The 12581-nt window shown below is 37.5% G+C and overlaps 1 protein-coding gene across 14 annotated transcripts in view; it reads right to left on the reverse strand.

Annotated features, from left to right (window-relative positions):
• The window catches only part of VPS13B (vacuolar protein sorting 13 homolog B), an 807303-nt gene that overhangs the window by 87292 nt on the left and 707430 nt on the right, over positions 1–12581 (reverse strand). For all 14 annotated transcript variants that reach the window (XM_070803099.1, XM_070803104.1, XM_070803105.1 and 11 more), the window contains 3 exons: positions 12198–12379; positions 10666–11015; positions 4666–4827 (listed from right to left, as the gene is read on the reverse strand). In XM_070803099.1, the coding sequence (XP_070659200.1) occupies positions 4666–4827; positions 10666–11015; positions 12198–12379 (694 nt within the window). The remainder of the gene's footprint in view (positions 1–4665; positions 4828–10665; positions 11016–12197; positions 12380–12581) is intronic.

The following is a 12581-nucleotide window of genomic DNA, read 5'->3' on the forward strand; positions in this document are numbered from 1 at the left end:
TTTCCCAGCCTCCCTAAGTCTGATTTTAAATTTTAAAAATTGTGACAGTTGCAACAAGAACGTGCTCATTCTTTAGATATATGTGTACACATACACTATATAAAGGGATATAGAGAGAGTGGTAACTGAATAAGAAATTACAATCTAATAAAACTGACAGCTGACTGGAATTACCATAAGATAGCTAGACACTCAAAAACCCATTACTTTTTCTTTAGACAAGAGGAAAAATGATCAGATCTCACTTTTAAATATTTTCACATCTGAAAAAAGAACAGCAGAACTTTCTGTATATATGGGCAAGAACAAGAACAATACAAATATTTTACTATTATGTGGCATGCTGCAGTCTATGGAGTCTCAGAGTTGGACATGACTTAGGGACTCAAGAACACTGTTATGTGGTAAGCACAGGTTGATTTTATGTGTTAGATTTAATATATTACCCGTCATTTCATAATTTCTGAAACATGTTACCAAGTTTTCAAGTGATGGGAATATCATTTACAGCAGAGCAAAGACACTTTTCTGTCAAGTCTTTAGTCTACTGAATTTTGTCAAGTGAGAGACCCGAAAGCAGGGGTTGACAAATAAGGCATGACTTCTGGGTCATTTGGGGCACTGCCTATTTCTATAAAGCCAGTGAGTTAGGAGTGTCTTTACCATTTTCAGATAGTTGAAAAAAAGAAAAATACCACTTTGTGTGCAAATTATTGGAATTCAAATTTTCTTTTCTATAAATAAAGTTTTATTGGCACACAGTCACACTCATTTATTATGGCTGCTTTTGTGCAAAGCTGAATGGCTATGAGAGAGGCTCCAAGGCCCTGAAAGCCTAAAACAGTCACTGTCTGGCCCTACTCAAAAAAGTCTGCCAAACTCTGCCTGAAAGTAATGTCTGATTTATGTTTTCTTTCCTAAATCTGATTACTTTGATGAGTATTTCCCAGATGCTCTGCCGCTCTTCCAAATTGACTCTTGTTGCCTTTCTCATTTTTAACTATCTGCCATTTTCACAAGATGATAAAACTTCCTACTACATCCCATTTGGAGCAATCTTTTATTTTCTATAGCTCTGTCTGGAGCCTATTTTCACCTTGACTGATGGTTTGGTTACCAAATTAAGTCATTGGTAGTTGGAATTCTGCAAACCTTAAAAAAAAAAAAAAAGCACAATCTATAAATTGTGTGTGTTTTAAGGGTAAAGCAAATGTAATTCCTTACATACAAGCTAGAGGAATTCTTGTTTCAAGAAGTTTAATTAGGCAACAGTGCTCTCTCTTTACCAGAACAGGAAGTTAATTTGAACAGCCTACACAAAAACCCTACTACGATGGACGTGTCACTGTATCCAGTTTGGTTAAATTAAACAGAGCTCCCCTTGACTCTGAGCTGCACAGACTGTCCATATTCCGGGGAAAGATTCCATAAACTCACACATGTATTTCAATTCCATATACTGTGAAGCCCTTCTCTGAAGACCATTCCTTCACTGGTTACTGTTCTTGTCCAACTGAAGTAAAGTCTCCTGGAGTGGGATATTTAAGGGCCCTTTGAGGTGGCATATACAGCTGTGCAGCTGAATATATTCAATTATCCCCTAGGAAATTGTTTTGTTCTTCCTTTGTTTGTTTAGGCAAGCAAATGTTGTAGGATAGCCAGCATTTTCAAGTGATTTTGCCTCAGAGTGTGTGTTAGAAACTATAGGGAGAATTTACAACTTTTCAACTCTGAAAAGGTTTTTCAGCTTTGGATTTCTGCAATTGGTTGTGTCCGTGTTTTTCCCTATCCCGTTGGGACTCACTGTTGTTAGCAACCTCCTGTGTGGTTCTAAGACATGCTGACCTCTTTGAAACCTTTCCAGGTGTCATTGCTACTTTCTTGATCTCTGCAATATAAGCTACATTGTTTAGTGGAGTTAAGTTCTCTGAACTTTAGAAATCCTCCCTGAGACTATGAATTGACTAACACCCAAGGTAGCATAAACATGCAGACACAAATGTTCCTAAAACCAAGCCTGCTGGGCAGTGCAGGATATGACTTGGAGTCTGGAAAAAGGGAACAGTTAGCTTACTTGTGTGTCTGTGACCACCTCCAGGTGCAGTCTGAAGCTCAGTGGCTAGTTTTTCTGATCCTCAGATGTAATCTCTTATTAGAACACAGCAGAATCCGTAACTATGGACGTAAGGAATTCCATGAAGACCCCTGGGCCCATTAAGACCTCGCTGGCTTCAAAAGGTCCTAAAACACTTCCTTCAGCATACGTAGCTGTACTAAAGGGACACCTTTTATGAATATGATCTAAGTTTTAGTCTAAAGATTATTGACTATAGCTCATCTTAACATTTGTATCCAGAAGATGCAGTTACAAATTAAAGAGAGAAAAAAGTTTAATAGATACCTGTCTTATGTTTCCAGTTTGTCCCTAAAAGGTTCTTATTGTTTTTTGTTCTTAAAGCTCTGCAAGGGTTCATATTGTACTAAGAATGCCATGTTACTCTAGCTTTAAATGTGGAGTATTATAGCAGCGATTTCTCAGCCCTTCTCTTAAAATCTCACAGTTTGGCTCTTCTAGCAGACAAATCCTGCTGCCAAAACCTAGGAGAGTTTAACAATGTTGTGGAAATAATAGTATATTGAAAATGCAAAGACATGGGATTCAGTCCCAACTCTACCACTATCTTAGCTTAACATTTCTGTATCCTTATCTATAAAATGTTCATAACAAAAATACAAATCACACAGGGATACTATGAAAATAAGACTAGTAATAAATACAAAAAGACCTTGAAAAAGTACAGAAGAGTTTAAATATGAAAGGTATAGTATGGCAGTGGTCGGCCATTCTTCTTTCCTGTTCATGTCCTTTCCATTCAGAAACTGTACATCTACAACATGAAGACACCTGTTCCTCCACACCCCTGAGCCCACTGTTCTTAGCATCATCCTTCCCGTCCTGGCTCCAGTATCCAGAGAATCTTGAGTCAGGGAGGGTCATGATAGTCTATGCAGCTTAAGATGACTTTGAAGGAAAATGAGCTTTCTCTGCTTTGCTTTCGGCTGAGGCCTGCAGCCTGCATGTATGAATGGGTGAAGTGGCTACAGGTACAATGTATGACTGCACATTAACACACCTTCTCAGAGGTTTCGTTCCTGTCACTACCAGTTCATCTCTGGGAATGCAATGACCATATAAGCCTTTTGAAGGTCTACACGGCTAAACAAGTCTTAACATGGATTGTCTCTGGGTGGTTGGAATTATAGGTTGTCTTTTCTGTCTCTCTCTCTTTTGGTTTATATATCTGGTCTATATTCTTACTTTTGCAATTAACAGGAAAAAATAACTGCTTAATTTTTAAATGAAACAACTGACCAAGTGTCCTTTAATGATGTTACAAGGAGCAAACAACCAAACAACTTAAAAACTCTCTAACATGGACATTTGTCAAAAGGAGAATTAGAAAAATAAGGACATGTCATTCATTCTAAAAATACAAGTGCAATATCATACCATACACATTTCTGAAAGAACTCTTATTAAAAAAGGATATATGGTGTTTTACCATCCTGTTAGATCAACCAGAATTAAATACATAGACTTAAGAAGAATTTTACTGTATCTACTTTGCCAAATTTGATACTAATAGTGTGGCAATACGATTAAAAAGAAAAAAAAGGCAAGTAAGAAATCAGAATCTAGCTACTGGAAAAAAAAAAAAAAACAGCAAAAGGGAGCCTGAGGATATAACATATCCTAAAGCTGGTCTATAGACCAGATGGGAAAACTTGTTCTCTAATCTAATGACTTTCTTTTAATCATAAGCAGACAGTAGTTTCCTTATTACCCAGGGTTTTAGAAATACATTATTCTTGAGAGTACTTCTTAGGATTTCTTTTACTCATTTAAGACCACATCTTTGTATTTAATTCGTCCTCAGTTATCCCTGCAGGGCACATCCCTCTAATTATTCCCATCTAAAGTGACAAGAAAATGGAATTACACTCCTTGGAAAACAGACATCCTTTGGTATATCTTTTCTCAGCGCTCCCTTGGGTACTCCCTGCAGTCTGTCACTGCAGTCACTCTGTCGCGGACCGTGAGCTGTCCTTGGAGGGTGAGGACTAAGACTTTTTTACCTTTGAATCTCCAGTGCCTATGCATGACTGGCACGAACTATACACACAGTAAGAATCCGAATACACAAATGGAAAATAACTCCCGATATACAATGTTTACAGTACATCAAGCACTCTTTTAGCACCTTTTATGTATTAACTTACTCAGACCTCACAATCCTATGAATCAGGTACTATTATTAGCCCCAATTTACATATAAGAAAACTGAAGCACGAAAGCATAGAGAGGTAATCCAGAGCCAGGAGCCAAGTCTCCACACCGTGGCTCTGGAGTTCAACATCACTGTCACCACACTACCCTCCGCAGTGCCCACGTGAACACGAGAATGTCCACTTCAAGAGGAGCAGGGGTACGCGGTGCTCCCAGCTCTAAACATTTCTGGGCTTCTGTCAGATGGAACTATATATACTATGTGGCCGCTGGGGAGACTTAAAAAGGGAAATAACTGGACACAGGCATACAAATGTAGAAGAAAGGCATCCCCAACCTTAACAATTGCTGTGTTTGTAAGGCTGTTTCTCAAGTACCTGTGGGGATTTGTGAGAGCGCCAGCTGTACTGGTGACTGCAGAGACTGGCCAGCAGGATATTTTCATCAGTATCCACCTGGCCAAACCGCAGTGTCTCCTGTGTGTCATTACAGATCACAAAATGGCTGAAGACCAACTCCTCTACCTCAGGGCATTTGTTCTGAAAGAAAAAGAAGACGAAAGCCAACATGCATCAGATTAATTGCAAGATGTTTGGCAGCTGTCTGCCCAGTGGCGATTGTTACAACACAGAAATACTAAAAGATCTGTTGTCATTAGCTCTGGTATACAAAGTATTCTGTACTTCCAGGATAAGCACCAAAAAATACCTTAAAGAGACCTTAAATGTTCCAAGAATATGTTTTGATTTATATTCCTGCAAAATAAATCATATATACAGAAGAGGAAAAAGAACAATGAGATCCCTCAAACGTTTAATGTTTTAAAATGAATTAACATGCTACAAAGAATGCTGTACTGGGTAGTGCACGTTTTTGAGCATAGTACCAGAGGCTAGAATTACCATGTTCCCGGCCTTCTAAACTTGACAATCAAGACCAATTACCAAAGCCACAGTTTGTACCCTACAGAAAGCAAGGATCATTTAGGTAATACTTCCCCAGTTCCCTTAAGGGGGAGGGTGGCGTGTGTCTGTGTGTCTGTCTGTGTGTGTGTGTGTCTGTCTGTGTGTGTGTCCGTGTAAATCTGCTCAGGCAGAGATGTAAATAAAACCATAACTTTCCCTCTATTGTTAACAGGCTGAACACACACAACAGATCAACTTCAGAGTCTGTGTAAGCCAAGCTGCAGTTTTCAAGAGAAAATGTTAGTTGAAAACCAGTTGCTGATGTCTATTTCAGCTAATAATCAATCAGCAAATGTCTTTCATTAATCTACTGAGGCTCAGCAAATTAGTAATATGCTCCTAATGTGTGGATACCTCCTTCTCCACTGGTTGCTGTTACATCAAAGCACTGGCTGAGTCATAGAGCATTTCTGTGTTTACTCTTTTTATCACGCTGACTAGGTTATGGCTTAAAAACAATCAACATACCTTTGGTAAACAGAATAGCTAAATAAATGGCTAACTTGAGAATGCAAGAAAAAAATCTTTATTAGCCAATGATTTTTCAGATAATGGGAGGTAACATGTCACTGATAGGGCTTCCCTGTGGCTCAGATGTAAAGAATCCTCCTGCAATGCAGGAGACCTGGGTTTGATCCCTGAGCTGATTTCTCCAATTGGCCTCTATTTCCTGGATGTGGCTCTAAGTAATGTAACAAAGCCACACTCCATCATTTGCCATTTTACTAAGAGGAGGGAGAGTAAAAAGGGCTATATCATCATGAGCATGGAGATTTAAGTGACTATGTGGCCTGAAGCCTAGGAGTCTATGGATGAATGTACTGGAATCCAGCCTGGACCAAGACCTGATCTAGAACCTTATGAGAACAGTTATCCTGGGAGGTACAAGCCCCTCCTAATCAACCAGAAGGCCCTCCAAGTGTGCAGGCAGAGCTCCAAGGCTGCAGTGAGTGAAGAGGCCTTGAAATATCTCATTCTTCTAGAGACATCCTTGAGGGACTTCTAAGCGCTCACTCTATCATCTGTATCTGTCTATTCTCATCAACCCTCTCTGTTCTCATGGAGTGGAACCTTGCCTGACAACCACACTAATCATAAAGAGTCTCTGGGTAAGTGAGACTGAAGCAGTTATAACCAATAATTACCTGCTGTCTACCCATACTCCTTTTTGCTGTGGCTTTTAATCATGAGCTGTGATTTCAAAACTGGAGTGCCGGCGGGTTTCAGGCATTCTGCCTGGTCCGGCCCCCACCGCATCTTGAACCACTCTCCTCTAGACCCCAGCTCCACCAGCCCCTTTCAGCTCCTCCAACACCACAGGCCTTCTCTCAATTCATCCAACACGTCAAACTCCTTCCTGCTTCAGTGCCATTCTTTTGCTTGGAGCTCTTTTCCTCCTTGCTCAATTAATTTGTTCCGACTCAGTTTTCAGGTTCCTGTCTTCAGGTCATGCTCTCAGAGTAAGCAGCCTCCTGAGATCCTCCCTGATCACCTTAGGTCCACCTATTTTTTTTTTAATAATATTTATTTTTATTTATTTGACTGGGCAGGGTCTTAGTTGCAGCATGTGGGATCTATTTCCCTGACCAGGGATCGAACCCTGGGCCCCCTGCATTGGGAGCATGGAGCCTTAGCCACTGGACCACCAAGGAAGTCCCAGGTCCACCTATTTTACACTTGCACAACACTGTATGTTTTGCCTTAACCGTACTGATCCCTGTGCTATGCTTAGTTGTTCAGTTCTGTCTGACTCTTTGTGACCCTGTGGACTGTAGCCTGCCAGTCTCCTCAGTCCTTGGGATTCTCCAGGCAAGAATACTGGAGTCGGTTGCCATGCCCTCCTCCAGGGAATCTTCCTGATCCAGGTATTGAATGCAAGTCTCCAGCATTGCAGGCAGATTCTTTACCATCTGAGCCACCAGGACTGAGTAATTACTTGCATGATTTTAGGTCACTGTTGTCTCCATCATTAGACTCTATGCTGCATAAGGGCAGGATCCAGTTCGGTGTTATTTACAACTTCATCTCCTGTTCTCAGTATCATGCGTGACATGTAAGTACTCAACAAACACTTATGAAACAAATAAGTGAGCAAATTTAAAATTATAAATGTAATACAGGTTCCAGTAGAAAGAAAATACAGGAAGCACTGATTTTATAAAAAATCTCTAATTTTAGACTCAGAGATAACTGCTGTTAACATTCTGGAGAATTTTTTTCCAGCAATTTTTCACTTCTGGTATCCTGCTTGTTCTCATTCTGATCTATCCTATCCAATCCTATTTTATGTATCTTTTTTTAAATAGTGAAAATATACAGCTTTACTGATGAAACTCAAGAATCAAAAGACCAACTGGATTCCCATTCCCCAGAAAAGGGTTGCTAAGAGGATGCTAAGGAAACGGTTATATGCAAAACAGACCAATCCTATCTTATATATCTTATATATTTAAAGGTTTGTAAACCTTTAATTAAACTGGAGTCACAGTGTATAATTAGTTTGATGAGATTTTTCCATTTAGCATTATATAATCAACATAAACCGCTCTCCTTGTAAACATTTTTCTCCTTTAGGTCCAAGAGTACAAACATGAAGAAAGGGATATGATTCCAATGTCCCACTTAAGATAGTCAACCTGAGACTGAAATTCAATTTTCTTAATGAATTGGGATCAATTTGCTGGTTAGACAAAGGTTAAGTTACCAGATGGGGACTGAGTAGGAAAAAAATAGTCATATTACTTTCCTCATCTCTAAAAACTGACCTTTAATAAATGATGAAGGTTTTGGGGAAAAATGTAAATGAAAGAATACAAGGGGGTTGTTTACATTTTTCTAAAGAATACTGAAAGTCCTGAGGGAACTGTTTCTCTACTGCTCCTTCATTTGTGGGGTTCATTATAACTGTAATAAGTTTAAGCATTTCTTGGAATGCTTAAATTCTAGTGTATTATAAAAAATTGGTACATATTGTATATGACATCATATAAAAGCAAAACCTCAGAACGGTTTTGTAATTAAAAGATGGCTTATTTACATTTAAGATTTGTGAGGGAGTGTTAGGCATTTAAAGAGGGATATCCTTATGCTCTAAGCTAAGACACATGAGCATAATCTTAACTTTTAAATAAAAATCTCCTTTATAATGCTATTTGGTCCAAATGTGGGAATGTGACATAGAAATATAAAGCAAACTGCAAGTGGCATTTTGGGTCCTTAATCTGGTTTCACAAAACATTAATCACTCACAAAAGAGAAAAAAAAATCTACAGCCAGAGAAATCAGACACTGATGAAGGCTTCTGTTAATCTTGAACTTGTGACCTAAAGGTGAAAGGTCAAATTGTTTCATGCTTCAACTGTCTGCTTCATCCACACTGGATACAAATGACTTGTCTCCGATACAAATCTGATAAAGTATGTGGAGAACTCAAATAACATATCCTGCTTATTAAATTCACATTTCTCATTGGCAATAATTACACTGTATATGAGCATTATATACACAATAAAATCCAAGCTTGGGAAGCTAAGTTTCCCTTCTAAAGAGGATAAATCACATTCAGAACATCTTAGAAACAATGAACTTAATAACCCCTCTATAAGACCATTTCAATGTCAAATGTCCTATAATTTCAAAGTAGTGCATTTTCGTATTTACTTTAGAATACACAGGGTTAGATGCCTACCACATTAAAACTTGGTGGCAAGTACCCTTGACATGGGAGGAAACAAGAAAATTACAGCAACAATTACAGAAGTATATCCTCTTGTGGCTCATGTTAACATTGCCAAATCCCGGTATAAATCAGAACCAACTATTCATAGAATGTACCTGTCAGCAATATGCTACGTGACATATGGCTCTACTTAATCAAATATACAATTCCATTTTTTAAAAAAACTCAGAATATTCCTTCAAGGCACTGTGTTAGCCAGTCAGTCATTCACACTCTGATGTGGTTTAAGACATTTAAATATTTATGCACCGTGTTTTATTTATATGTATAGCTGTGTCTAAGAGAATATTTTTATCCTGGGAGGAAACTGATGTTTCTGAGGGCCATTTTGCAGTAGTTGCTACACATGAGTCCTTTTATAATGGTCCTGATACCAAGACAAAAATATCCTGAGTTTAAATGCTCTATCAATGACTCTCTTGTATTCTCTAGGTTTGTTTTTTATTAAATGCATTGTTCAAAATATGACAAAAAACAGAAATTGGAGCCACAGAGGTTTTTTTCACATCGCTATTCGAACCAGCTGCAAAGATTTAGATCACACTAGCTCTTATTTTACGCATGTCCTCTGCAACAAGAAAACCATGGAATGCCCTTAAAAAAGAATTTTAAAATATGAAACAGATGTGTTATCTTCTTTCCCTTTGCTATTGTAGTGCCATGTTAGGTAATTAATTCCTTAGTCTTGTATAGGTCTTCATGCATATAAAGAAAAGAGTTCATTCCCATAAAAATTCTTAAGTTAGAGAACTCAGCCTCCCCCCAGTCCCACTGTCCATCCCCACATGAGGTCAGGGTGGAGTGAAGGACCATTTCTCTTGGGGAGTTAGTCTGCACAAATGCATGTAACGTACAAAATGTGGGGAAATGTCTCAGCTTAAATAACAACACGGGCTTTATGAAAATGCAGTATTATACTGAAAATCAGTAAGGGAAGCAGAAACGATTTGTTATCCAATCACTAAATCACTGAGCATACTATGATCCAAATATTTTGTGAAATTATATTTATGATAGTAAACACAGGCAGGTTCCCCACTTTAAATGTCATTCAAAACAGACTTATATTCTATCTCTTTTCTAATACAGCTAATTTCTGACAAAAGATAAAAGTAAAACATTACTCATCAATAGTCTTTAGCTGGTTAAAAAATCTAATACTGAGTGCTTTTTTTAGTGAATCAAAATGGCAGAATAATAATGGGAGAAAAGCTAAGATTATATCATGCTCACATATTTCCTCTCATTGCCTTTTTGCTTTGAAAGATGAAATGCTTTTATCAGAAAGACTCACACAGGTTCTTCATTTCTGCAATGGCTGCTTAGACAATTTGATACATACCAAGTTGAAGCTTTGGCAAACTAAAGCCATAATACTTGGAAAAAATTTCTGGGAATATGTTACTTTCCACACAGATGTGGTACATTAGTCACAAAAATGTGGGCATGATCTCTGATGCATGTGTAGAGAACCCATATTCTCCAAAGGTTTTAAAAATAACATGCATCGCTTTGCCCAAACAGAAGAGGCCCCAAATATAATGATGCCCGTCAGATTCTTCATTCTCTCACATTTTTGTTTGTGCTTAATTTATTATTAGAAGTGATAACACAGACTGTCTAGTAAAAGATCACACACGGACAAACTGTAAACTGTTCTAGAATGTGCATACCTGTTGCCAAGCTTGTACTGCAGTGTTGAGAGAATGAACTACATGTTGCCCAAAGTTTACAAATATTGAGTCAATGATGATGGAGCAATCAATCAGCTTTTCTACTGCATTGCTGGAAATTGCAGTCTGTCCAAAGATGCTGAAGGGTTTCACCAAGCTTTGCATTGTCACATTTCTACACTCTAGAAGTTTACAGTCTGCTTGAGCTGAGAACTGGATCTCCTGACAGACAGAACTATTGTTCCACTGTCGAAGATACATGTGTGGTTCTTTGAAGGAAATAACCATGTATTCTAGTTCAGATGGCACATTTTTATCAGAAATAAATGGCTGTAGGTATTTTGGTGGAGCTGTTGAGAAAAACAAACAAGAAATACAGCAGCTGAGATGAGCCAACACTTTATGGAAATATAGAGATGACATTTAAATTACTCACTTCTTGGTTATTGAATGCAATAGTTGCTGGTTAATAAATTCAAACATTCTCTTGAAGATAATATAACATTTGAATTACCATTTGGCATTTGTAAACAACATTTTTGTTCAAAAAGACAAAACAAAAAAATAAATTAAAAAAAAAGCAAAAACAAACCAACAAAAATAAAGTAACAAACAAAACTGATAAAAAAAAAAAAAGCTTTGTTCAAACAGCAGGTCTTTTTCCAAAGGTTACACTTGCAGATAAAAATAAAATGAAGAGGAGGTAAATATTTAAGGCGTGTTTCACAAAAGTGCTTTGTATCTACCCACCAAATCTGAAAACCAAAAACATGACCCAGAATTAGAAAATACAGGTTAAACTCCATTTTTGCTGAAAAGGCAAGATGCTTAACAGCAGCTGTGTTTAGTTTTAATCTGATGTTTTTTTCCTTTTTCCATTACATGTAGGTTGAAAACCTAATACCAGAATCAAAATGTATTAAGGAGAAAAGATTTCGTATAGACTTTTAGGAATAATTATTCATGAACATGAGCAAATTTGTAAAAGGTCACTTTTGATATGTGGAAAAACTTACTATTCTACCTTATAAACTTGTAAAAATGCTAGTCCTTTAAAATATTGGAGAATTTGTCCATTTTTGGTGGAAGGTATTCATACTTATCAAGATAAAGTAATATCAAGTACTTTTGGAAACTATTTGCCATTAATGTAATGGCTCAGAATATAAAACAAAAACAGATGTACTTCTTTCAAAAAATTCATAATTGGAGTAATAGTAAAAACCTGCAATTTTTGTAACTTCCTTGAAAATTCTCATTAGGAAGTGCACTAAATCATAGCAATTCACTATAACTGGTAACCTATATAATAAGTAAATGAGATGGTTCAAACATAAGGGGGACAATTATTATATGAAATAAAAAAACTTCAGAGTAACTTTGCTGGTGCTCATTGTTGAAGGAAATAAATGCTGCTTCTAAAAATGTCCTCTTTCCCCATGTGAGTGGTGGTCATTTGGGAAGGAGTTTTGTGTAGGGACAAAACAGTAAGTATTAAGTGGATGTTATTCTGATGCTAAAATAAAGAGTACCTGTGCCAAGCTGATCAAGGTGATGACAAAGATGGAACTCCAGGTGAGCAAACTGGAAGGAAATGCAAAGAGATGGGACAAACCATGGGGTAAAACAGGAGTCAACTCTCGTACAGGCAGCCAGGGCTGTTGGAGTTACAAGTTGGTCACAAGTGCTTTGAGAACCAGATTCACTTGCAGAGCTGTGGGAAATAATAAAAGTTCAGTAACCTAAAATTTCCAACATCATATAAATGAAACATCTTTATATAAGGGTTTTGAAAAGCTAGCTCCCATAATCCTATAGTCAGTATATTATCAAATCTTCCATATTTGTTCACATAATGAGTTTCTTTAAAAAATGAAGTTCTTGTTGATTATTCTCTATGAGCTATTAGCAGAAAA

Source organism: Bos indicus, chromosome 14, assembly GCF_029378745.1.
Source record: "Bos indicus isolate NIAB-ARS_2022 breed Sahiwal x Tharparkar chromosome 14, NIAB-ARS_B.indTharparkar_mat_pri_1.0, whole genome shotgun sequence".
NCBI lineage: Eukaryota > Metazoa > Chordata > Mammalia > Artiodactyla > Bovidae > Bos > Bos indicus.